Source organism: Pristiophorus japonicus, chromosome 5, assembly GCF_044704955.1.
Source record: "Pristiophorus japonicus isolate sPriJap1 chromosome 5, sPriJap1.hap1, whole genome shotgun sequence".
NCBI classification, from domain to species: domain Eukaryota; kingdom Metazoa; phylum Chordata; class Chondrichthyes; family Pristiophoridae; genus Pristiophorus; species Pristiophorus japonicus.
This window is the reverse complement of record NC_091981.1, coordinates 33,906,278-33,933,185: the sequence shown is the minus strand read 5'-3', so window position 1 is coordinate 33,933,185 and position 26,908 is coordinate 33,906,278. Positions and strand designations below refer to the sequence as shown.

At 42.5% G+C, this 26,908-nt stretch overlaps 1 protein-coding gene across 1 annotated transcript in view; it reads left to right on the top strand.

The window, feature by feature from the left end:
• LOC139263781 (tubulin polymerization-promoting protein-like) overlaps window positions 1–26,439 on the top strand; it is a 65,459-nt gene extending 39,020 nt beyond the window's left edge. Inside the window, exons 2-4 of the mRNA XM_070879828.1 lie at window positions 585–913; window positions 19,358–19,511; window positions 22,054–26,439. Of these exons, the coding sequence (XP_070735929.1) occupies window positions 597–913; window positions 19,358–19,511; window positions 22,054–22,254 (672 nt within the window). The 5' untranslated portion in view covers window positions 585–596 and the 3' untranslated portion in view covers window positions 22,255–26,439. The remainder of the gene's footprint in view (window positions 1–584; window positions 914–19,357; window positions 19,512–22,053) is intronic.
• The last annotated feature ends 469 nt before the right edge of the window (window positions 26,440–26,908 follow it).

The window sequence follows — 26,908 nt, the reverse complement described above, 5'->3', positions numbered from 1 at the left end:
ATGTTGGAAAATGATCACCAATGCATCCACTATTTCTAGGGCCACTTCCTTTAAGTACTCTGGGATGCAGACTATCAGACCCTGGGGATTTATTGGCTTCAATCCCAGAGCAGAAACACTATCTGCCACTGTGCAAACAGTACAAACAGACTCTTGTACTGAGCCTCTCTACATATTATGTAAAAGTTTGTGTATGAGAAAATGGCAAAGATAGAAGCTATTAGTAATATAGAGCTCCACCTAGTGGACTACTGTGGTAATGCAACTACTCATGTAAATACAATAAAAGCATCATGTGACAAGGTCACCTGACTTCCTGTAGAGCCAACCTTTATGCGTGTGTTTGTGATGTAAAGAATATATCACGCTATTGTAATGCAGCAATGTAAAGCGTTGTACATCAGAAAAAGCTCAAGACTTATTTGAAAATGATGCACTTGTTTTTGTATTTTGTGTGCCTTTTAAAAGAATATTGTCTCACCGTAATAATGCTCATTGGTGTTATCTCTACAATATAGCAAATGCCTCCTCATGTTTTGATGTGTGATCCGCTTTAATACATAAAATTTTATCCTTTCTTGCAGTAGTGGAGCAAAATGGCCGACTGCAAAGCCAAACCGGCAAGAGGAGCGACGGGCCAACTCACCACAAAGGCTCCGAGTGACCGGGCAAAGGAGAAAGTAGCCAAACGGCACATGTCCAATTCAAACGGCACTGATGAGGGCGCCACTGCACTCGATGATCTCAGTGCCCTTGAAGAGGCCTTTCGGAAATTTGCCATTCACGGAGACACGAGAGCCATGGGAAGGGAGATGCACGGCAAAAATTGGTCAAAATTATGTAAAGACTGCAATGTCATTGACGGGAAGAATGTGACGACCACAGATGTTGACATTGTGTTTTCCAAAGTCAAGTATGTACTTCACCTGCTGTTCAGCCACTGGGTGGTCACATTTTCTTTGAATTGTCATTATCATCTCCAACCATTCTCGCCCGAAGTAATCTCTTTTGTTAAGCTAAGTATTTTAATGTTATGATTAATTTAACGCAGCATAGAGATGGACCCCGTCTTGTGAGCTAATCAAATTACAATGATCTGCTACAAGGGTTCTTGTATGACCAACCAAAGGAAACCGATGTGACAGAGCTATTTCTGAGATGGTTTATGCTGTCCTTTAGGTGGTACCTTGTACATAAATTGCGGGTCTCGGCTGTATTGCCTTGGCATTGATCCTCTTCCATCCACAAATGACGAGAATTGCCACCATCTTGGGCAGAAATGAACCGCCATTCTTGGTCACATTGGCTAAAAGAGGATTAAAGTTACAGCAGAGGCTAAGTTCTGCAACTGCTGATCTTTTGGTTTATTTAGGCTAGAGAGTACTGCAGGCAACAGTAGCAGACGAATGCTGTTCATTCGACATTCCTTTGTAACCTTGGTACCGGTCTTAACCGGTTTAGTTTGAATAGGTCAAAGCCTCTATTAAATAGCAGCCAGAGAATTGTTGCCTTGGGTGTTCAGCTGCTAATGTTAACAATGGCATATTTCTTGACTGTGTGAACCCCATACTGCGCGAAGCTATTATAAATTATATCAGAGAAATTAATGGGGGATAAGGAAATGGCAGATGCAAATATTTGTTGAGGCCGGTCGGCTGTAAAGTGCTTAATTGAAAAATGAGGTATTGTTCCTTGCACTTCCGTTCAGCTTCATTGGAACAGTGTAGGAGGCCAAGGATAGAAATGTCAGAGCAGGAATGGGATGGAGAAAATTGGGCACTTGTCCCATGTCTGAAGGTGTATAGTTTTTGCCCCCATGGTAAAATTGGGCGGGTAGATGGAATTCTTGGTTTACTAGGTTTACAAGTGGAATACTAGGAAAGTCAATAAATATGGTGCATTGTTTTTAGTTTTATATGATAAAATACTGTAGAATTCTAGCTGGGTTATTCCACAGGGATTTCCTTTTTTTTTTGGAACAGGGCCTACTACAGAAAGGCTGTCAATGAAAGGTGGCAACTTTAGCGATCTTCAGATATAGTCTACACACTTGTGGTCATTCAGCACATGATTTTGAACAAAGGTCTGAGTTTGATCCTCTACCAAACCCACAAAACCTTTACTGACAGCAGTGATTCATTCACCTTGGTTTAGATTCAGTCACTTTATGTGAATGGAACACTTATTAAGGAATTTGTATTACGGCAGTAAATTTTTATCGAGGTATGAATCTAACTAGAAACCATGGCCAGAAGGTTACCCTGATGTATGTGTGTGTGTGTGTATTTTTTTTTAAAGCACATTGTGAGCCACTGAAGTTGAATTAAAAAATGTTACAAGTAGGCAATCCAACAACCATGAGTGCTGGCCTCGGCCCTGGATTGTGCTGACGCTGGTGATGTACGTCAGTATTGAATTGTGATCGTATTTACTATGTTCTGTGGGTTGCTGTAATGGTGGCTCTCGCTAGAGAGGATTCCCCATGCTGCTGACGCAAGCTCCATCTCACTACACTTTATCTGGTCGTTTTGCAAAGGTATGCAGTGGAGTTGTTTCTTGTTTGTCAGATTGTTTTGAGCATTGCAATTAGTGTTTGCAATTAGTGTTCGTAATTCCAGTTAAAGCTGATGACTTGCAAAGAATAGAAAGAAATACTAGTCCCTCCTTTTAATAATTTTCCTTTAATGCAGCCTGACAACTTTCCACCTGCTCCCGTTACAGAAGAGTGAGAACAGTTCTATTAAAGGTCTATTTGTCTTCAAGTGGAAGGTTATGCCAATTGCTATCTAATTTCTGAATTTAAGAAGTCGGAATTTTGGAGATGATATTGCATGATGTTGTATCATGGAATGAGGTGGTGATGTATGTACCTTATCTTACCTGAAGCCAGCAGGTTAGTGTCATGTGTGATCAGGGCTTCGTATGACAGCTACGAGACGGTAAGACGTGCTTACAACACTATACCACCAGGCTATAGGGAAAAAACACTGAAATTAATTCGAAGTCTGGAAGGACTCTGATATAGTCATTTTGAGATTATTCACAAATCAGATTTAATGCAAAACATGGGGAACTTAATGACATATTGGGATAAAAAAAACTGGCCTTTCACATGACCTCGTCCACTCCAATCTACCTGTTGCAGATGCATCTGTCCATGACGGCATTGGTGGCAGTGACCACCGCACAGTCATAGTGGAGACGAAGTCCCGTCTTCACACTGAGGACACTCTCCATCGTGTTGTGTGGCACTACCACCGTGCTAAATGGGATAGATTCAGAACAGATCTGGCAGCTCAAAACTGGTCATCCCCGTGAGGCGCTGTGGGCCATCAGCAGCAGCAGAATTGTATTCCACCACAATCTGTAACCTCATGGTCAGGCATATCCCTCCTCTACCATTATCATCAAATCAGGGGACCAACCCTGGTTCAATAAGGAATGTAGAAGAGCATGCCAGGAGCAGCACCAAGCATACCTAAAAATGAGGTGCCAACCTGGGGAAGCTGCAACACAGGACTACATGCATGCTAAACAATGGAAGCAGCATGCTATAAACAGAGCTAAGAAATCCCACAATCAACGGACCAGATCAAAGCTCTGCAGTGCTGCCACGTCCAGTCGTGAGTGGTGGTAGACCATTAAAAAACTAACAGGAGGAGGAGGAGGAGGAGGCTCCATGAATATCCCCATCCTCAATGATGGCGGAGCCCAACAAGCGAGTGCAAAAGACAAGGCTGAAGCTTTAGCAACCATCGACAGCCAGAAGTGCTGAGTGGAAGATCCATATCGGCTTCCTCCTAGGTGCCCACCATCACAGAAGCCAGTCTTCAGCCAATTCGATTAACTCCAAGTGATATCAAGAACCGGCTGAGCGCACTAGATACAGCAAAGGCTATGGGCCCCGACAACATCCCGGCTGTCGTGCTGAAGACTTGTGCTCCAGAACTAGCTGTGCCTCTAGCTAAACTGTTCCAGTACAGCTACCACACTGGCATCTACCCGATAATGTGGAAAAGTGCCCGGTATGTCCTGTCCACAAAAACAGGACAAATCCAATCTGTCCAATTACTGCCCCATCAATCTACTCTCAATCATCAGCACAGTGATGGAAGTTGTCATCAGTAGTGCTATCAAGCGACACGTTGTCACCAATAACCTGCTCACCGATGCTCAGTTTGGGTTCTGTCTGGACCACTCAGCTCCAGACCTCATTACAGCCTTGGTCCAAACATGGACAAAAGAGCTGAATTCCAGAGGTGAGGTGAGAGTGACTGCCCTTGAAATCAAGGCAGCATTTGACCGAGTGTGGCAACAAGGAGCCCGCGTAAAACTGAAGTCAATGGGAATCAGGGAAAACTCTCCATTGGCTGGAGTCACATCTAGCACAAAGGAAGATGGTTGTGGTTGTTGGAGGTCAATTATCACAGCTCCAAGACATCGCTGCAGGAGTTCCTCAAGGCAGTATCCTAGGACCAACGATCTTCAGCAGCTTCATCAATGACCTTCCCTCCATCATAAAGTCAGAGTTGGGGATGTTCGCTGATGTCTGCACAGTGTTCAGTGCCATTCGCAACTCCTCAGATAATGAAGCAGTCCATACCCACATGCAGCAAGACATGGATGATATTTAGGCATAGGCTGACAAATGGCAAGTAACATTTGTGCCAGGCAGTGACCATTTCCAACAAGCGAGAGTCTGACCACTGTCCCTTGACATTAAACGGCATTACCATCGCCGAATCCCCTACCATCGACATCCTGGAGGTCACCATTGACCAGAAACTTAACTGAACCAGCCACATAAATACTGTGGCAACAAGAGCAGGTCAGAGGCTGGATATTCTGTGGTGAATGTCTCACCTCCCGACTCCCCAAAGCCTTTCCACCATTTACAAGGCACAAGTCAGGAGTGTAATGGAATACTCTCCACTTGCCTGGATGATTGCAGCTCCAACAACACTCCAGAAGCTCGACACCATACAGGCAAAGCAGCCCGCTTGATTGGCACTCCATCCACCATCCCATTCCACTCCTACCACCGGCACACCGTGGCTGCGGTGTGTACCATCTACAAGATGCACTGCAGCAACTTGCCAAGGCTTTTTCGGTAGTACCTCCCAAACCTGCGACTTCTAGAAGGATGAGGGCAGCAGGCGCATGGGAGCACCATCAGCTGCAAGTTCCCCTCCAAGTTACGCACCATCCTGACTTGGAAGCATAATACCCGTTCCTTCATCGTCACTGGACCAAAATCCTGGAACTCCCTCTCTAACAGCACTGTGGGCGTACCTTCACCACACGGGCTGCAGCGGTTGAAGAAGACGGCTCACCATCACCTACTCGAGGACAATCGGGGATGGGCAATAAATGCTGGCCTTGCCAGCAGCCCACATCGTAGGATCTAATATTAATAAAAAATGTAGGACAGGTTTTCAAATCTAATGCAGGCTGGTGAGGTGAAAGTCTCCTATGAATGTTGGCCATAATAGAACCTTTCATAGAATCGCACTGCACAGAAGGAGGCCATTTGGCCCATTGTGCCCATGCTCTTTGAAAGAGCTATCCAATTAGTCTCACACTCACACTCTTACCCCATAACCCTGCAATCTTCTTCCTTTCAAGTATTTACCCAATTCAGTTTTGAAAGTTACTATTGAATTTGCTTCCTCCACCCATTCCGCATTTCAACCCACAAACTTGAAAATCAGAGTTGAAGAACCGAAAGCTCGGGGCCAATAGCATTTTATTTACTGTACATGGATGACTTGAACTCTTAGTACTAACATTTTAACTATTTATATCATGTGTGCTGTATGATATGTTAGAACAAAGGAGGTTGAAGGGAGATTTAATAGATGTGTTCAAAATTAAAAGAAGTGTTTTGATAGATTAAATAAGGAGAAACTGTTTCCACTGGCGAGACGGCCATAAACTAGAGCACACAGATTTAAGATACAGTAATTGGCAAATGAACCAGAGGGGAGATGAGGAGAAATCTTTTTACGCAGCAAGTCATGATGATCCTGGAATACACTGCCTGAAAGAGTAGTGGAAGCAGATTTAATAGTAACTTTCAAAAGGGAATTGGATATATACTTGAAAAGAAATAAAAATGCAAGTCTATAGGGAAAGAGCAAGGGGAGTGGGACTTAATTGGATGTGACAAGGGATGAAGGGTTACAGTTCTAGCAGAAAAATTAGAGAAGCTAGGCCATGCTTCTCTTGAACTGAGCTGGTTAAGTTGTGACCTGATAGCTCTTCATAATCTTGAGGACCTCTGTGATAGGCTAAATAGTGATAGATTGTTGCTACTGCCAGTTAGATGCTAAGGAGAGGCCATAAATTTAAGACACTCAAAATGAAAGGGAAGGTTAGAAAAAAACATTTTTGCACAAAGAATGATTAGATTGCAGAATTTCTGCTACAAACCAGTGTTGAAATGTATATTTTTAAAGGGGAATCGGTGCTTGAAAAGGAGGCACATTAAAGGATATTTTAGGTTTTGGGCTCGGGGATAAATGTTGGTTTGGGCCGAGTGGGTGTGCGTTTGATTCCATGTGATACTATGTGAAGTACCACGGCCTCCCCCTGATCTCTGCCAGATACTACGACTGTTTCTGGTTATTACTGGTGTGTATTTGAAGATAGTTTGCACTAGTTGACGTGAGGAGGCAACGCTAATCTCTGGTTGTTGACAACGGAATTGAAACAACAGTCCACTGAGGTCACAAAGCTCAAGCCGTTGGCCTCTACAAAAGTTGTCTCATGATTGTAATTATTACTCCAGGTATATAATTTGTCGGCACCACTTGGGTTATCGCTGCACAGGTTACTGAAGCTTTATTTGGATCGTGCTGCTGGTGCAGGACATAGGCATTACATTTTAGAATTGCAAAACCCACTTCCAAATGCAGCCATGCCGGAGCGGCGCCCACTGGTCATGTATTAAACAAATTATGCATTCTGGTTAGTTTTGCATGTTTTATTTTTAACGTTTACAGTGAATAAACTGTTAATCATTTAAACATTATAGGAAAATTAAAAGTGTCGTTTGGATTTATCCACACTCAGCAGACCAACTAAACCATCACTTCCCCAAAAGCTACCTGTACAATTGCTCATCCGACCCATGCCCCCTTCACATGGGATATTCTATTCTGGTTTACTCCCTTCCCTGCCCCAGTTCAGAACATAGGAACAGGAGGCGATCATTCCACCATTCAATTAGGTCATGGCTGATCTGTACCTCAATCCCATTTGTCTCCCTTTGCTTCATATCCCTTGATACCCTTATCTAACAAAAAATGACCAAGCTCATTCTTGAAAGCTCCAATTGTCCGAGCATCCACAGTCTATTGGGGGAAGAGAGTTCCAGATTTCCACTATCCTTTGCGTGAAGAAGTGCTTCTTGATTTCACTCTTCAATGGCCTAGCTCTAATTTTAAGATTATGCTCCCTTGTTCTGGATTTCCCATACTAGAGGAAACAGTTTCTCGGTGTCTATCCTATCAAATCCTTTTGTCATTTTAAAGATCTCAATTAGGTCACCCCATAATCTTCTAAACTCGAGGGAATACAAACTAAATTTATGCAACCTGTCCTCATAATTTATGATGGGAGGTTTGATAGGGTAGGGATTGAACCAATGGACTACTCCTACTTAACATTAACACATTACTGTGAAAGGAACAAAGGGTCTTTGTTGCATTACCCATTTCTAAGGTCCAGGGTTCATATTGATGGATTTGTGTATTAAAAGGCATCCTTGGATGCCTGTTTGATATTCCACACTGAGACTACATGATCTAATGTGCCCAAAAAAGAAATTCTGCTACCTTAGTTCAACTGTTACACAAGTGGAATTCAAATATTGCTTTGTTTATAAACATTCGTATTCTCTTCTCCATGGATAAATATTGGAGCCAAGATTCTGAAAGGAAAGTTCACAGATCAGCGGTAAATTGAGTCATTCTGAAGCCAGGCGGTGTCTGATGGATTACTGTTTCCAAAAAGATGCTTCCTGAGCACATTCAAAGGAATACTTTCCATTAACTTCAATAGCTGTTGGTAAGAGGGTATCAGGGTGCCAGTTCTCCGACTGCCTTCTGTTTCACACAAGAGTTAATAATGACTTTCCATGACTCTGAAATAGCTGTGATGTGAGCTTCTTCACACCTTACTTTAGCACAGATCCGAACAGTCTCATTTCTAAGTGACTGTACATCTAGTCACAAATACATCCTTGCCTTATTTGCTGTATCCTGATAATACTCATTTGGGTCTTAAGACACCGTATGAAAGAAGGTTAGTGTCCTATACAATGGGTTCTTTGGTTGTGAATTGCTGGTGTTTTGACTTTGCTTTTAATTGAAAGAATGAAAGGAAGAGCTTGCATTTATATAGCGCCTTTCACAACCTCAAGGCATCCCAAAGTGCTTTGCAGCCAAATAAATATTTTTGAAGTGTAGTCACTGTTGTAATGTGGAAACATGACAGCCAATTTGCACATAGCAAGGTCCCACAAACAGCAATTAGAGAAATGACCAAATTGTGTGTTTTTTTTTAGTGATGTGGGTTGAGGGTTAAATATTGGCTATGGTGCAAGGAGAACTCCCTTGCTCTACTTCGAACCCGATTTGGAAACAAAATGTTAGATGTGGGTTCAAGTCCCATTCCAGAGGCTTGAGTACACAAATCTAGGCTGACACACCAGTGCCGTACTGAGGGAGTGCTGCACTGTCAGAGGTGCCATCTTTTGGATGAGGCGTTAAACCGAGGCACTGTCCGTCCTCTCAGGTGGGCGTAAAAGGATCCCAATGGTACTATTTCAAAGAAGAGCAGGGGAGTTAACCCTGGTGTTCTAGCCAAAATTTATCCCTCAATCAACATCACTAAAACAGATTATCTGGCCACTATCAATCACATTGGTGTTTGAGGGAACTTGCTGTGTGCGAATTGGTTGCTACGTTTCCTACATTACAACAGTGACTACACTTCAAAAGTACTTCATTGGCTGTAAAGTGCTTTGGGGATGTCCAGTGGTTGTGAAAGGCGCTATATAAATGCAAGTCTTTTTTTTTTCTTTTTAGTGCCATGGGATCTTTTATGTCCACTTGAGAAGGCAGGTACTGAACCGATACATACCTTAACCAGACTGTAGTTATACAGGGATCCAACAATCGCATCCTTCTACAAGCTCTTTTAATCCACTGTCTTTTGGATGATACATTAAACCAAGGCCCCATCTGCCTGCTTAAAAGATCCCATGGCACTATTTGAAAGAGAGCAGGGGTGTTCTCTGTCCTGGCCAATATTTATCCTTTAATCAACATCACTAAAAACAGATTATCTGGTCATTATCTCATTGCTATTTGTGTGGGCTTGCTTTGCATAAATTGGCTGCTGTGTTTCCTTACATTACAATAGTAATTGCGCTTCACGTACTTATTGGGGGTGAAGTGCTTTGGGACACCGAGGTAGTGAAAGACACAATATAAATGCAAGGCTTTCTTTTTCATTAGCTCAGAGAAAGCAAATGTTCACATTTGTGCACTAATACTCTAATAGTCAATCCCTTGTGGCTTTGTGCATGGGGGCAGGGGGGGGGGGGGGTCAAGATCATGCATAGTAATTGGGTGAAGTGGGGTTAGATAGTGGAGGATAATTGGACCAGGGTGTCAGACATAGTTATATTTACATTAGAAATTTCTATGTCCACATATATAATGGAAACTGCAATAAAAACTTGTCATGTTGTAATCACACACCCTCTTGTCAGTGGTGGTGTTGCAGGATCTCCACTGATGGGAGATTCCAGGGTACTTGACAATTCGGAAGGACAGACAGAAAGGAAAAGGAGGTGGGGTAGCTCTGTTGATAAAGGATGGAATCACTGCAATAGTGAGAAACAATATTGGCTCAAATGATCAGGATGTTAAAATAGTTTGGGTGGAGATAAGGAATAATAAGGGGAAAAAGTCACTGGTGGACGTAGTCTACAGGCCCCCTAACAGTAGCAACTCTGTTGGTCGGAGTATAAACCAAGAAATAGTGGGAGCAGAATAATGGGTGATTTTAACCTTCATATTGATTAGACAAATCAAATTGGTCAGGGTAGCTTTGAGGAAGAGTGCATAAGGGACAGGTTCCTTGAGCAGTAAGTAATGGAACCAACCAGGGGGCAGGCTATCTTAGATTTGGTCCTGTGTAATGAAACAGGATTAATAAACAGTCTCCTAGTAAAGGATCCCCTTGGAATGAGTGATCATAGCATGGCTGAATTTCAAATTCAGATGGAAGGTGAGAAATTTGGATCTCAAACCAACGTACTAAACTTAAATAAAGGAGACAACAAAGGTACGAGGGCAGAGTTGGCTAAAGTAGACTGGGAAAATAGATTAAAGGGTAGGACGTTTGATGAACAGTGGCATACATTTAAGGAGATATTTCATAACTCAAGAAAAATATATTCGTGAGAAGGAAAGGGTGTAAAAGAAAAGATAGCCATCCGTGGCTAACTAAAGAAATAAAGAATGGTATCCAATTAAAAACAAGTGCATACAAAATGGCCAACACTAGTGGGAAGACAGAAGATTGGGAATCTTTTAAAAGCCAGCAAAGAATGACTAAAAAAATGATTAAGAAAGGGAAGATAGACTAGGAAAGTAAACTAGCACGAAATATAAAAACAGAGAGCAAGAGATTCTACAGGTATATAAACAGGAAAAGAGTGGCTAAAGTAAATGTTGGTCCCTTTTAGAGGACAAGACCGGGGAATTAGTAATGGGGAAAATGGAGATGGCAGAAACTCTGAACAAATATTTTGTATCAGTCTTTATAGTAGATGACACTTAAAAATATCCTAACAGTGGATAGTCAAGGGGCTATAGTAATCACAATCACTAAGGAGGTGGTACTCAGTAAGATAATGGGACTAAAGGTGGATAAATCCCCTGGACCTGATGGCTTACATCCTAGGGTCTTGGAGAAATAGTGACTGGGATCGTGAATGCATTGGTTGTTATTTACCAAACTTCCTTGGATTCTGGGGAGGTCCCAGCAGATTGGAAAACTGCAAATGTAATGCCCCTATTTAAAAAGGGAGGCAGACAAAAAGCAGGAAACTATAGACCAGTTGGCCTAACATCTGTGGTTGGGAAAATGTTGGAGTCCATTATTAAAGAAGCAATAGCAGGTCATTTGGAAAAGCATAATTCAGTCAGGTAGAGTCAGCATGGATTTATGAAGGGGAAGTCATGTTTGACAAATTTGCTGGAATTCTTTGAGGATGTAATGAACAGGATGGATAAAGGGGAACCAGTGGATGTGGTGTATTTGGACTTCCAGAAAGCACTTGACAAGGTGCCACATAAAAAGTTACTGCACAAGATAAAAGTTCACGGGGTTGGGGGTAATATATTAGCATGGATAGAGGATTGGCTAACTAACAGAAAACAGAGAGTCGAGATAAATGGGTCATTCTCGGGTTGGCAATCCGTAACTAGTGGGGTGCCACAGGGATCAGTGCTGGGACCCCAACTATTTACAATCTATATTACCGACTTGGAAGAAGGGACTGAGTGTAACGTAGCCAAGTTTGCTGACAATCCAAAGATGGGAGGAAAAGCAATGTGTGAGGAGGACACAAAAAACTTGCAAAAGGACATAAACAGGCTAAGTGAGTGGACAAAAATTTGGCAGATGGAGTATAATGTTGAAAAGTTTGAGGTTATGCACATCGGCAGAAAAAAATCAAAGAGCAAGTTATTATTTAAATGGAGAAAAATTGCAAAGTGCTGCAGTACAGCGGGTCCTGGTGCATGAAACACAAAAGGTTAGTATGCAGGTACAGCAAGTGATGGGAAGGCCAATGGAATCTTGGCCTTTATTGCAAAGGGTATGGAGTATAAAAGCAGGGAAGTCTTGCTACAGTTATGCAGGGTATTGTTGAGGCCACACCTGAAATACTGTTTGCAGTTTTGGTTTCCATATTTAAGAAAGGATATACTTGCTTTGGAGACAGTTCGGAGAAGGTTCATTAGGCTGATTCCAGAGATGAGGGGATTGACTTATGAGGAAAAGTTGAGTAGGTTGGGCATCTACTTATTGGAATTCAGAAGAATGAGGTGATCTTATAGAAATGTATAAGGTTATGAGGGGGCTTGACAAGGTGGATGCAGAGAGGATGTTTCCACTGATGGGGGAGACTAGAACTCGGGGGCATAATCTTAGAATAAGGGGCCGCCTATTTAAAACTGAGATGAGGAGGAATTTCGTCTGAGGGTTGTAAATCTGTGAAATTCGCTGCCTGAGAGCGCTGTGGAAGCTGGGTCATTGAATAAATTTAGGACGGAGATGGACAGTTTCTTAACTGATAAGGGAATAAGAGGATATGGGGAGCGGACAGGGAAGTGGACTTGAGTCCATGATTGGATCAGCCACGATCGTATTAAATGATGGAGCAGGCTCGAGGGGCCGTATGGCCTACTCCTGCTCCTATTTCTTATGTTCTTATTGTAATTAAGGCGTGACAAGTTTACATTGCAAATCCCCATTATAAATGTGGACATGGAAATTTATAAAGGCAAGAGGTTGACGGGAAGTGCACACAGACCTGGATGTGCATTAGAAGGATCAAAGAAAACAAATCTTTACTATTTACATTATTACTGTACAATTGCAAATTGAACATTGATTTTTCTCACATTACAATGACTGTCCAATGAATGTGGAGATGTAACTTGCATTTATGTAGCGCCTTTAATGTAGCAAAGCATCCCAAGGAGCATTATCAGACAAAATTTGACACTGAGGTACATCAGGGGATATTAGGACGGATGAGCAAAAGCTTGGTGAAAGAGAAAGGTTTTAAGGAATAACATAGAAACTAGAAACACAGAAAATAGGTGCAGGAGTAGGCCATTCGGCCCTTCGAGCCTGCATCACCATTCAATAAGATCATAGCTGATCATTCCCTCAGTACCCCTTTCCTGCTTTCTCACCATACCCCTTGATCCCTTTAGCCGTAAGGGCCATATCTAACTCCCTCTTGAATATATCCAATGAACTGGCATCAACAACTCTCTGCGGCAGGGAATTCCACAGGTTAACAACTCTCTGAGTGAAGAAGTTTCTCCTCATCTCAGCCCTAAATGGCCTACTCCTTATCCTAAGGCTATGTCCCCTGGTTCTGGACTTCCCCAACATCGGGAACAATCTACCCGCATCTAACCTGTCCAGTCCCGTCAGAATCTTATATGTTTCTATGAGATCCCCTCTCATCCTTGTAAACTCCAATGTATAAAGGCCCAGTTGATCCAGTCTCTCCTCATATGTCAGTCCTGCCATCCCGGGAATCATTCTGGTGAACCTTCACTGCGCTCCCTCAATAGCAAAATCGTCCTTCCTCAGATTAGGAGACCAAAACTGAACACAATATTCCAAGTGAGGCCTCACTAAGGCCCTGTACAACTGCAGTAAGACCTCCCTGCTCCTATACTCAAATCCCCTAGCTATGAAGGCCAACATACCATTTGCCGCCTTCACCGCCTGCTGTACCTGCATGCCAACTTTCAATGACTGATGAACCATGACATCCAGGTCTCATTGCACCTCCCCTTTTCCTAATCTGCCACCATTCAGATGATATTCTGTCTTCGTGTTTTTGCTCCCAAAGTGGATAACCTCACATTTATCCACATTATACTGCATCTACCATGCATTTGCTCACTCACCGAACTTGTCCAAGTCACCCTGCAGCCTCTTAGCATCCCCCTCACAGCTCACACCGCCACTACACTAACTTTAAATATAACCAAGTAGACCTAGAAAAGTATGTACAAAGTGTCATCTGTAAACTTGGAGATATTACACTCAATTCCTTCATCCAAATCATTGATGTATATTGTAAAGAGCTGGGGCCCCAGCACTGAGCCCTGCGGCACTCCACTAGTCACTGCCTGCCATTCTGAAAAGGATCTGTTTATCCCGACTCTCAGCTTCCTGTCTGCCAACCAGTTCTCTATCCATGTCAGTATATTACTCCCAATACCATGAGCTTTGATTTTGCACACCAATCTCTTATGTGGGACCTTGTCAAAGGCCTTTTTACAGTCCAAATACACCACATCCACTGGTTCTCCCTTGTCTACTCTACTAGTTACATCCTCAAAAAATTCCAGAAGATTTGTCAAGCATGATTTCCCCTTCATAAATCCATGCTGACTTGGACCGATCCTGTCAGTGCTTTCCAAATGCGCTGCTATTTCATCCTTAATGATTGATTCCAACATTTTCCCCACTACTGATGTCAGGCTAACCGGTCGATAATTACCCGCTTTCTCTCTCCCTCCCTTTTTAAAAAGTGGTGTTACATTAGCTACCCTCCAGTCCATAGGAACTGATCCAGAGTCAATAGACAGTTGGAAAATGATCACCAATGTATCCACTATTTCTAGGGCCACTTCCTTAAATACTCTGTGATGCAGAATATCAGGCCTCGGGGATTTATCGGCCTTCAATCCCATCAATTTCCCAAACACAATTTCCTGCCTAATAAGGATATCCTTCAGTTCCTCCTTCTCACTAGACCCTCAGTCTCGTAGTACTTCCGGAAGGTTATTTGTATCTTCCTTCGTGAAGACAGAACCACAGTATTTGTTCAATTGGTCTGCCATTTCTTTGTTCCCCATTCACCTGAATCCGACTGCAAGGGACCTACGTTTGCCTTCATTAATCTTTTCCTCTTCACATATCTATAGAAGCTTTTGCAGTCAGTTTTTATGTCCCCGGCAAGCATCTTCTCATACTCTCTTTTCCCCCTCTTAATTAAACCCTTTGTCCTCCTCTGCTGAATTCTAAATTTCTCCCAGTCCTCAGGTTTGTTGCTTTATCTGGCCAATTTATATGCCTCTTCTTTGGATTTAACACTATCCTTAATTTCCCTTGTTAGCCACGGTTGAGCCACCTTCCCTGTTTTATTTTTACTCCAGACAGGGATGTACAATTGCTGAAGTTCATCCATGTGATCTTTAAATGTTTGCCATTGCCTATTCACTGTCAACCCTTTAAAATCATTTGCCAGTCTATTCTAGCCAATTCACTCCTCAAAACATCGAAGTTACCTTTCCTTAAGTTCAGGACCCTAGTTTCTGAATTAGCTGTGTCACTCTCCATCTTGATGAAGAATTCTACAATGTTATGGTCACTCTTCCCCAAGAGGCCTCGCACAACAAGCTTGCTAATTAGTCCCTTCTCATTACACATCACCCAGTCTAGGATGGCCAGCTCCCTAGTTGGTTCCTCGACATATTGGCCTAGAAAACCATCCCTAATACACTCCAGGAAATCCTCCTCCACCGCATTGCTACCAGTTTGGTTAGCCCAATAAATGTGTAGATTAAAGTCACCCATAATAACTGCTGTACCTTTATTGCATGCATCCCTAATTTCTTGTTTGATGTTGTCCCCAATCTTACTACTACTGTTTGGTGGTCTGTACACAACTCCCACTAGCGTTTTCTGCCCCTTGGTATTCCGTAGCTCCACCCATACCGATTCCACATCATCCAAGCTAATGTCCTTTCTTACTATTGCATTAATTTCCTCTTTAACCAGCGATGCCACTCCGCCTCCTTTTCCTTTCTATCTATCCTTCCTAAATATTGAATACCCCTGGATGTTGAGTTCCCAGCCTTGGTCACCCTGGAGCCATGTCTCCGTGATGCCAATTACATCATACCCGTTAACTGCAATCTGCGCAGTTAATTCGTCTACCTTATTCCAAATACTCCTCGCATTGAGGCACAGAGCCTTCAGGCTTGTCTTACACACTTTGTCCCCTTAGAATTTTGCTGTAATGTGGCCTTTATTGCTTTTTGCCTTAGATTTCTCTGCCCTCTACTTTTACTTTTCTTCTTTCTACCTTTTGCTTCTGCCCCCATTCTACTTCCCCCTGTCTCCCTGCATAGGTACCCATCCCCCTGCCATATTAGTTTAACTCCTCCCCAACAGCACTAGCAAACACTACCCCTAGGACATCGGTTCCGGTTCTGCCCAGGTGGTACTGGTCCCACCTCCCCTTCAATGTCCCAGGAATTTGAATCCCTCTCTTCTGCACCACTCCTCAAGCCACGTATTCATCTGAGCTATCCTGCGATTCCTACTCTGACTAGCACGTGGCACTGGTACCAATCCTGAGATTATTACTTTTGAGGTTCTACTTTTTAATTTAGCTCGTAGCTCCCTAAATTTGTCTTGTAGGACCTCATTCTGTTTTTTTCCTATATCGTTGGTACCTATATGCATCACAACAACTGGCTGTTCACCCTCCCTTTTCAGAATGCCCTGCACCCGCTCAGACATCCTTGACCCTTGCACCAGGGAGACAACATACCATCCTGGAGTCTCGGTTGCGGCCGCAGAAATGTCTATCTATTCCCCTTACAATAGAATCCTTTATCACTATAGCTCTCCCACTTTTTCCTGCCCTCCTGTGCAGCAGAGCCACCCATGGTGCCATGAACTTGGCTGCTGCTGCCCTCCCCTGATGAGTCATCCCCCTCAACAGTACCCAAAGCGGTGTATCTGTTTTGTTGGGGGATGACCGCAGGGCACCCCTGCACTACCTTCCTTGCACTGCTCTTCCTGTTGGTCATCCATTCCCTATCTGGCTGTGTACCCTTTATCTGCGGTAAGACCAACTCACTAAACGTGCTATTCACGTCATTCTCAGCATCGTGGATGTTCCAGATTTCATCCACCCGCAGCTCCAGTGCCGCAATGCGGTCCGTCAGGAGCTGCAGACGGATGCACTTCCCACACACGTAGTCGTCAGGGACACCGGAAGCGTCCCTGACTTCCCACATAGGGGGTTGTAATGTCTTGAAAGGACAAGAGGCACAGAGGTTTAGGGAGGGAATTCCAGAGCTTAGGATCTAGACAGCTGAAGGAACGGCCACCAATGGTGGAACGATGTAAATTGGCGATGCGCAAGAGGCCAGAATTGGAGGAGTGCAGAGCTCTCTGAGGGTTGTGGAGCTGGAAGTTAGAGATAGGGGGCGAAGCTATAGAGAGAACTGAAAACGAGGATGAGGTGCTGCTGGACCGGGAGTCAATGCAGGCAGGGTCCACAGGGATATTGGGTGAATGGGACTTGGTACATGTCAGGATACGGGCAGTAGAGTTTTGGATGAGCTGAAGCATAATTCCAAGTATTGCTCACCAGTTGAGTGCGCCTCCAGTTGATGCAAGGCCTGGTAGAGTTTTAGAACTTCTGTTTTTTTCTAAATCTTGTAACCTTTAACTTCTGTATATGTAACCTGACTTTTTATTTAAAGAGAATATTCCAGCATGAGGCTGTGCAGTACATTAACCTCAAATATTTATCTGTGAAGACAGCTTTGTGAATAATTTATGTTTTGAAGTGATACAGTGAGCTAGAATTCAACCCACTCTCCTGCGAACTTGGGTTTCAATCCAACTCAAATGGATGGGATCAAAACCTTCCTCTGACGAACAATGAGGATTAAGTGAAATATCATTTTTTGGTCTCTAATTTATTTTTTTCCCATGCTTCCACCCCCATTTTCTCTCTAGTGATTATTGGCTAAAGAACCAAGGAGGCGGTGAAGAGAACTTTTTTTACGCATGATCTGGAATGCACTGTGTTATGATCTGGAATGCACTGTCTGAAAGGATGGTGGAAGCAGATTCAATAGTAACTTTCAAAAGGGAATTGGCTAAATACTTAAAAATCAAAATAATGTAGAGGGAAATGAGACTAATTAGATAGCTCTTTCAAAGAGCATGCACGAAGGGCCGAATGGCCTCCTTTTGTACTGTAAGATTCTATAAAACTCAAGTGGCTCATCAAAACTATCTCGACCTAAACATGTGTCACTACCTCGTGGTACACTCTAGATTGTGTTACTCATCACCTTGTATAGAAATAGGGATAGTATCTCATATTTTCTACCATGATTGATTTGCTGTTTTTTGGCATTACTTTTCTTGCCTACTGAGGGTTCATGGTGGACAATGTAAATTGTTGATCAGCCGTGGCTCAGTAGCCCCACTCCAGAGACTTGAACACACAATCTAGGTTAACATTTCAGTGCAATACTGAGGGAGTTGTTGCACTGTCGCAGGTGGTGTCTTTCAGATGAGACTTAAAATCCGTGCCCCATTTTCCCTCTCAGGTAGACATAAAAGATTCTGCAGCGCTATTTCGGAGAAGAGCAGTGGAGTTCTCCCCAATGTTCAGCCAATATTTATCCCTCAACCAATAACCAGATTATCTGGTCATTTAACTCACTGCTTTTTGTGTGAAAATTGGCTTCCCCATTTCCTCTTACAACACAGACTACACTTCAAAAGTATTTCATTGGCTGTAAAGCACTTTGGGATGTCCTGAGATCATGAAAGGCGCTATAGAAATACAAGTTCTTTCATTATATGCCACTTGATTAGGCCAGAAAGGATATTGAAAATTTATCGTGCAGGAGAATATGGCAACTCCAATATATGATGTAATACAAAGGGACTGCTATTCCCTGGAATATACGCTGAAATAAAACCTGAGATCACCTAAAGGTCAAACCATTTGGTACAATAGCGCTCGAGTGCAAAGCTTATGATTAAATTGTGAAAGGCTGACTACTTTCTACTTGGGTTGAGCAAGGAGATGCCAAGAAAAATGGAATTAAATTAAACTCATCAACTCAAAATATATATCACAGGACGTGCTGCATATTTCTGGTTAAATTTCCGCTGACTCCTCCTGTCCGCTGAACTCCTCCACCTCTTGCTGCTTGTAACTTACTCCAGACTGTGTATCGCTCAACCAACATCACTGAATCAGATTATATGGTCATTATCTCATTGCTGTTTGTGGGACCTTGCTGTGTGCAAATTGGCTGCTGCATTTCCCTACATAGAAATTTACAGCATGGAAGGAGGCCATTTTGGCCCATCGTGTCCACGCTGGCCGACAAAATAGCTATCCAGCCTAATTCCACTTTCCAGTTCTTGGTCCATAGCCTTGTAGGTTACGGAACTTCAAGTACACATCCAAGTACTTTTTAAATGTGGTGAGGGTTTCTGTCTCTATCACTCTTTCAAGCAGTGAGTTCCAGACCCCCACCACCACCTGGGTAAAAAACTTACCCTCAAATACCCTCTATTTGAGATCATGAAAGGTGTGATTATAAATGCAAGTGTTTTATTCTATAAATCCAGGAGTATTAAAGAGTATGGGATATATTTTGTGAGAGATCACATGTTGGAAAATCTCAGGAATTGGTTTAAAAAAAAATCCCTAGCATGTCTTTCTAATGTCTGAGGATCTGTCTTCCAGGGCGAAATCTTTTCGGACTATCACCTTTGACCAATTTAAGGATGCTCTTGAAGAGCTTGCACAGAAGAGGTTTAAAGGGAAGATCAAGGAGGAAGCAATCCAGGAGATTCACAAGTTAATTGAAGGAAATTCCCCCCTCATTTCAGGGGTAACGGTATGTCAAGAGCTTGTTTATTTTCTCACAAATACATTACATAACCTTTTTTATCCTACACAACAGACAGTCTCCCATTTTAAAAGGAAATACCCAGCTGTTGAATAAAGACTTCCCATGCTCTCCTTGTACAGGGGAAGTTTAGCAGCAATTGTCATCCCACAGAAGTTATTTAAATAGCGGATCAGTGTGCGATGAAGGAATTTCAGTGTTTATTTTGGTTGAATTTGTTTGGTTGAATGTATTAAACACTCTGCTACTTTCAGGTTTAGCAGAAAGTGTTGACAAGAGATTTCATCCCAACACAATGCAGTTTGTAATAAAAAATTGAAGTCAGTCACTTATTGAATTGCTTTTCCCATTATTTATTCTCGGGATGTGGGCAGCACTGGCAAGGCTGGGATTTATTGCCCATACCTAGTTGACCTGAGAAGGTGCTGGTGATGGGCCTCCTTGAACAGTTTGATACAACTGAGTGACTTGTTGGATTACTTCAGAGGGCAGATAAAAGGCAACCACATTGGTATGGGTCTGGAGTCAAATATATGCCAGACTGGGTAAGGATGGCAGGTTTGCTTCCCAAAAGGATTTTAGTGAACCAGTTGGGTTTTTATGACACTCTTCATGGTCACTTTTACCGATTCCAGATTTTTTTTTAAACGGATTGCAAATTCTCAAACTGCCATGATGAGATTTGAACTATTCTCTCGATTATTCGTCCAGGACAGAGTCTCTGGCTCTCGTATTGGACTGTTCAGCCTTCAAAGAACTCACTTCAGGAGTGGAAGCAAGTCTTCCCGACTCCGAGGGATTGCCTATGATGATGACCGTACTAGACCAGCTCTGCTGGGCGGGCCACATCGTCCGCATGCCCGACACGAGACTCCTAAAGCAAGCGCTCTACTCTGAGTTCCGACATGGCAAGCGAGCCCCAGGTGGGCAGAGGAAACATTTCAAGGACACCCTCAAAGCCTACTTGATAAAGGTGCAACATCCCCACCGCCACCTGGGAATCCCTGGCCCAAGACCACCCAAAGTGGAGGAAGAGCATCCGGGAGGGCACTGAGCACCTCAAGTCTCGCCGCCAAGAACATGTGGAAATCAAGCGCAGACAGTGAAGGAGTGTACGGCAAACCAGGCTCCCCAGTCACCCTTTCCTTCAACCACTGTCTGCCCCACCTGTGGCAAAGACTGTAATTTTCGCATTGGACTGTACAGCCACCTGAGAACTGAGTGGAAGCAAGTCTTCCTCGATTCCGAGGGACTGCCTGTGATGACAGTAATATAACCACTACTTCAAGCCAGAATTCAGGCCGACACTTCAGTGCAGTACTGAGGGGGTGCTGTACTGTCGGAGATGTTGTCTTTCAGAAAAGATGTTCATCTGAGCAGGTAGACGGGGCCTCAGTTTGACAAGTTCCTGTGAAACTTTTTGAAGTAAAGCAGTAGACATTTATCTCATTGCTATTTGTGGGATCTTGCTGTGCATAATAACGACTGCACTTAAAGTAATTAATCGGATGTGAAGTGTTTTGGGTCGTCCTGAGGACATGAAAGGCGCTATATACATGCCAGTTCTTTGTCTATTTGCTGATAGTGCAAAACATTTGGATTAAGTACTGGGCTTGGCATTAATGTTCTAGCTTAAGCTCCCTGCATTGTCATCGTTCAGTAACTAATATTGGTGAATGCTTAATCTGGTTGCCTCCACAGCTGTAACATCACACTTGCTGTAGGAAATAATGTTCTCTGGGGTCGAGACTAAAGTTACCAAAAAAGCTAACTTATGGTCTGCAAATAGAGGACCCTTCGTAAATCTTGCAACACCTGTTTGGAGACACCATCGTAAGGTGTTCTATTATTGTACAGATATCTGTTGAGCCTAGCTCTACGCATTTGTGAACAAAGTACAAATGCTGGACAAATTTTGTTCGTGAAGAAGCAATGGAACAGTTGACTCTTTGCAAACATCAAACTGGAAGAAGACTGGATTTATATAGCACTTTTCATGACCTCACAATGTTCCAAAATGTGTTAAAACCAATTAAGTACTTTTGAAGTGTAGTCACTGTTGTAATGTAGGAAATACAGCGGCCAATATGCGACCAGCAAGCTCCCACAAACAGCTATGAGATAAATGACCAGATCATTTTTTTTAAAAAAAGAGATGTTGGTTGCTGGAGGGATAAATATTCACCAGGACACTGGGGGAGAACTCCCTGCTCCTCTTTGAAATAATGCCATGGAATCTTTTACGTCCACCTGAGCAGGCGGAAGGGGCCTCAGTTTAACGTCTCATCTGAAAGACAGCACCTCTGACAGTGCAGCACTCCTTCACTGGAGTATCAGTCTAGATTTTGTGCTCCAGTCCCTGGAATGGGACTTGAATTCACAATCTTCTGACTCAGAGGCGAGAGAGTGCTATCCATTGAGCCAAGACTGACGCCCTGTTACAATCCTGCAATAAACCACATTTCTTAAAAACTTTGCACAAAAGAAGTTCTATTTTTTAAGGGTAATGTTTTTATTGATTTCTCTGCAGAAAACTGTGCTGTCTCCCACATTGACACGACTTACAGACACCTCAAAATTCACCGGTTCCCACAAGGAAAGGTTTGATCAGAGCGGAAAAGGCAGAGGAAGAGCGGGCAGAGAGTATCTGGTTCACGATACTGGCTACGTAGCGGGATACAAACACGCCGGCACATATGACCAGAAAGTAAAAGGAACTAAACCCAATTAAGTTTTTTTTTCAAACATACACACCACCTCCATCGCGAATGTATCTGCTCCCCAGGCAGCCTTGGCTGAAAGAATCAAAAGTAGGAACCCAAATCATTTTTGTCCATTTCAAAGTATTTCGTCGGTTAGAAAAATCATTGGCACTTATTTTAGACAATTCGTAAAGTCGAGCAAGTTATTTATGCCTCCAACTGCAAATATAGATAGTGTCCCCCAATCCTTAACCAGTTGTGACAATCTTTCTTGCTTTTGAATGACTCTTGATGATTAAGTATAGGCATCACTGATGGACATTAATACCCTGATCAGAGGGCCAACCTTCGAATGGACACCTCCAGATAGTTCAGTGTCACAAGCATTTGGACCATTTCAGCTTGGTGAATTATAGCCATCCCTTTGAATAGATTCCAACCAATTGCATGTTAAGAACCGGAACTTTTGCTAGGTAGAAGATCATTGCCCTTTCCTCACATGACAAGATGACCCTTCCAACAGCAATTGATGAGACAGAGAAAAATGACCAAGTATTCTGATGTTTCACAAAATGGTAATTGAAAGGTGCTAAAGAACCAAGAAACAGACGTCGGAGAAGCAGACATAGGAAAGACGCCAACATGTCATCCAAAATGTCTTTCAAAAGTGTGTGTTCCCAAAGGAAAGAGATACTTCACCACAGCTAATGAATGGTTTTCTCAATGGAGAAAATGCATTATTGCAAAGAGGTTGTTGGAGAAGGTATCTGCAGACATCACGATGGTAACACATAGTTCGCCACTACCGATTTAACGATTGTGTCTGGCGTAAATGAGACAGGACTCTTTGTCCGAGCTGCCCCAAATGCCTGGCAAAAAAAAACCATCAGTAAGATCTAAAGTGACAATAAGAGTCACCATCAGCTGTTTGAAGAAAGCAGGATTGGAACCGGCGACAGTAGCAAGTGAGCTTGAGGAAGGTCACTCGCAGACGCCAGAGAAAAGAACTGTATGACTAAAAAATTTGTGCCCAGCAGCAATGACTGTCAGTCTTAAGCTGACGTTATGGATGAGGTACATTGGACAATCTGATAATGAGGACAGCACAGATGATTTACATCTTCAATAGCATCACACGCCTGTCGATATCCTGATATCTTTCTGCCGCTGGGAATGGGATGAAAGAATTCCAACAGTTTTAATGATGATTCTGAGTCAAAAGTTGGAAGCCTTATGTTGAATGCCTTATGTTGAAGGAAACTAAATGATACTTATACAACCTTGCACAAGTGAACATGGCCAAGCCTATGTAACCACATATAGGGTCCGTAAAAAAAAAAGTGTTTTCATCACGTTTCAAAACAACTGACTGATGTTTGGTTATGCAACATAATTTTGCAAGTAAAATACAGGAACTATATTTCTCCGGGCCCTGTTCGGTTCTGGTTATAACCATGTAGAGGCTGTAAAATGGTTATACTGAACTTGATTATAATTCTGGTTCTAAAAATGCATGGTTGGCACAAGTTCTACTAGCCTCAGATAGACATCCTTCAACCAGTGCTTCTCTTAAAGGGAGTAGAATGTATTATAGCCATTATGTATGTGATAGCGATGGACCTTGTACCACACATCCTTGCCTCCTGTCTTAAAATGAGGAATTGGAAACTGGCACATGGTCAGTCCCCTTTGTTCCTGGCACATTGCTACTTCATTTCATTCCACTTTTAATGCATTCAGGTGAACCTACCTTCTATTCTTAAGTTGAGAGCTATTCTATCTTGGGAGTTTCTCGGTGAATTACTTTCTCTGCACGCTTCAGAAGGTTGATTCTGCACTTTATGGAATGGCCCTGCTGTAGTTGCGAAGGCAATGAATGAATGAACAAAAGCTTTAGCCCGATAGCTGAACCCCTTCTGAACACTTTGCTCCTGATATCTCCCCAGTGCACAGGAAGACCCAGATTGTAAGTGTAATATCGAGAGGAGCAATGCATGAAGACTTACGGATGTGAAGATTTTAATTGACATTGTAATGAGGAAACAAATAATTTCAATGTTTTATATAAATAGCAGACCAGTTGGCTACTATGCTTTGTGAATTGCTCATGATGCAAGGCAAATGGACAAATGATATTCTTCAGCAGCTGGAATGAGCATCATCGTGACAGAGTTCAGAGGAGCTGACTACACATTCCATCACTGACAACATGGGAATGTTCTTTATTTAACCTCCTTTTAATTGACATATTCATACTCCGAGAATAAGGTCACGCTTTCTGGTGCCAGTCCCAAAAGTTTGAGTATTTGTTAAAATGAAATATGTTTTTCTGCAAAAATATGCTAGATATTTCCGTCCAGTCTTCTACTTCCTGTTTATATCTAGGCCCGCCTTTTGTTTTTCCTTCCCTACTGCCACCCCCAATTTGACCTCGATCTTCTATGAAGGAGAGGTTCAATCAGTGATCTTCTCCACTACCTAATACTTATTCCTCCATCAATTCAGAACATAAGAAATAGGAGTCGGCCATCAGCCACCTTGAGTCTGCTCCGCTATTCACTGATCATGGGCTCAGCTCCACTTCCCCGCCCGCTCCCCATAACCCTTTATCGTTTAAGAAACTGTCTAATTCTGTCTTAAATTTATTCAATGTCCCAGCTTCCACAGCTCTCTGAGACAGCAAATTCCATAGATTTACAACCCTCAGAAGAAATTTCTCCTCATCTCAGTTTTAAATGGGCGGCCCCTTATTCTAAGATCATGCCCTCTAGTTCTAGTCTCCCCCATCAGTGGAAATATCCTCTCTGCATCCACCTTGTCAAGCCCCCTCATAATCTTATACGTTTCGATAAGATCACCTCTGATTCTTCTGAATTCCAATGAGTAGAGGCCCAACCTACTCGCCCTTTCCTCCATAAGTCAACCCCCTCATCCCCGGAATCAAACTAATGAACCTTCTCTGAACTGCCCCCAAAGCAAATATATCCTTTCGTAGATATGGAAACCAGAACTGCACGCAATATTCCAGGTGTGGCCTCATCAATACCTTTTTATAAAGCTTGTAGCAAGACTTCCCTGTTTTTATACTCCATCCTCTTTGCAATAAAGGCCAAGATTTCATTGGCCTTCCTGATCACTTGCTGTACCTGTCTGATAGGAGTCAAATGCCTCCTGGTGTAAGGGCAGGCTTGCATCGCCTCAGAGGTATGACAGTCTTAAGAACTGGTTAAACTTGTCCCCACTGTGGCAGGTAGACCTGGACCACTGTTTGATGAGTAATGGCGGGTCTATGGTACTAACATTATAATATCACTGCAATTATTGTGGTACTCAAAGAAAATTCAGCACGTAAAGGGAAAATAATTAAGTGCAACAGAAATATAAAGCTCTAGATGTGGTGTTGTGACACATTGTAAAAGGCTTCAAACATTGCTCTGCAGTGAGAGTTTGTGTTGAAATTAAATACCTCATTATATGTAAATAGCTGATCTAAGCATGTACAGACCTGCTGTAGGCTGTAACCGCATCAAAATATCCATACTGCAATAATCCACAGATTACTGCTGCGTTACAATTGGCTTGTTTATCATTAATTGTATCATACTCTTTAAAAATACAATTAGAATGCCTTGTCATTGTTTAATCTTACAAATCCTAACTTCAACCTGTATATAAATAGACAGTTCCCATTGTGCGCCTTACTCTAGGGTACAGTTTCCACTTCACAGCATGGCTAATTGCTGCTTCTTCGGTAAGGTAAATAGGACATATTCGGTGAGCTGAGATTGGTGTGCTGCTGAATTTGGGACAGTTTCTGCTATTGGCTGAATTTGCACTGTGGAGACACCCAGATTTAAGTTTCTGTTTTATTACAATTCAACAAACTGAAGCTCTAATCACGACTAATTCTTGATACAAATCAAGACTTGTAATTGTAGCCAAACTGACTTTCATTGCACAGTGCTTGAATGCATTGGTTCTAATCTCGCCCGAAGCCAAGCACTTTAATCAGTATTCTATCCCTCCTTCACTAAACAGTAATGGAAAGGATGCATGGCCTGAAGGTTAATAGGGTTAGAAGCTACGGGTGTCGTGAATAGTTCTCTCTCCATAGATTTACTCTCTTATTTTTCTACATTGCGAGCTCTATTAGTGGCTGCCAAATATCGTCACTGAAAAGTACATCGTAAACTCTGACTGACTAAATTTTGTAAGAAGGGTAATGAAATAAAATTCTATTTGCAAAACTATTAGGTGCGATGTAATTTATTTTCATGAATCCGAACAGTGATATCATTATGATTTTGGTCTGATACTTCAAAAGCAGATCATTATTATTGCTAGTTATATTTGTACGGCTTTGCTTGCTCTCAATTTTATTAGCTTTTTTAAAAAAAAATCTTTCTGCTGTTCTTATAAGAAAATATCGGCAAAATCCCAATTGTGATTTTTAACCTGTTGTAACATTTGTTCAGTAGGGTCCCTTATGCTATTCTGGAGACTTAGTAATTTAATTCATCTTGATATAAATCTGTGAGCATCTTAGTTTAGGATGCCACTTGCACCAATTCCTGCTCACACCATCACCCCTGTGCTCGCTGACCTACATTGGCTTCCAGTTAAGCAACACTCAATTTCAAAATTCTCATCCTTACTTACAAATCCCTCCATGGCCTCGCACCC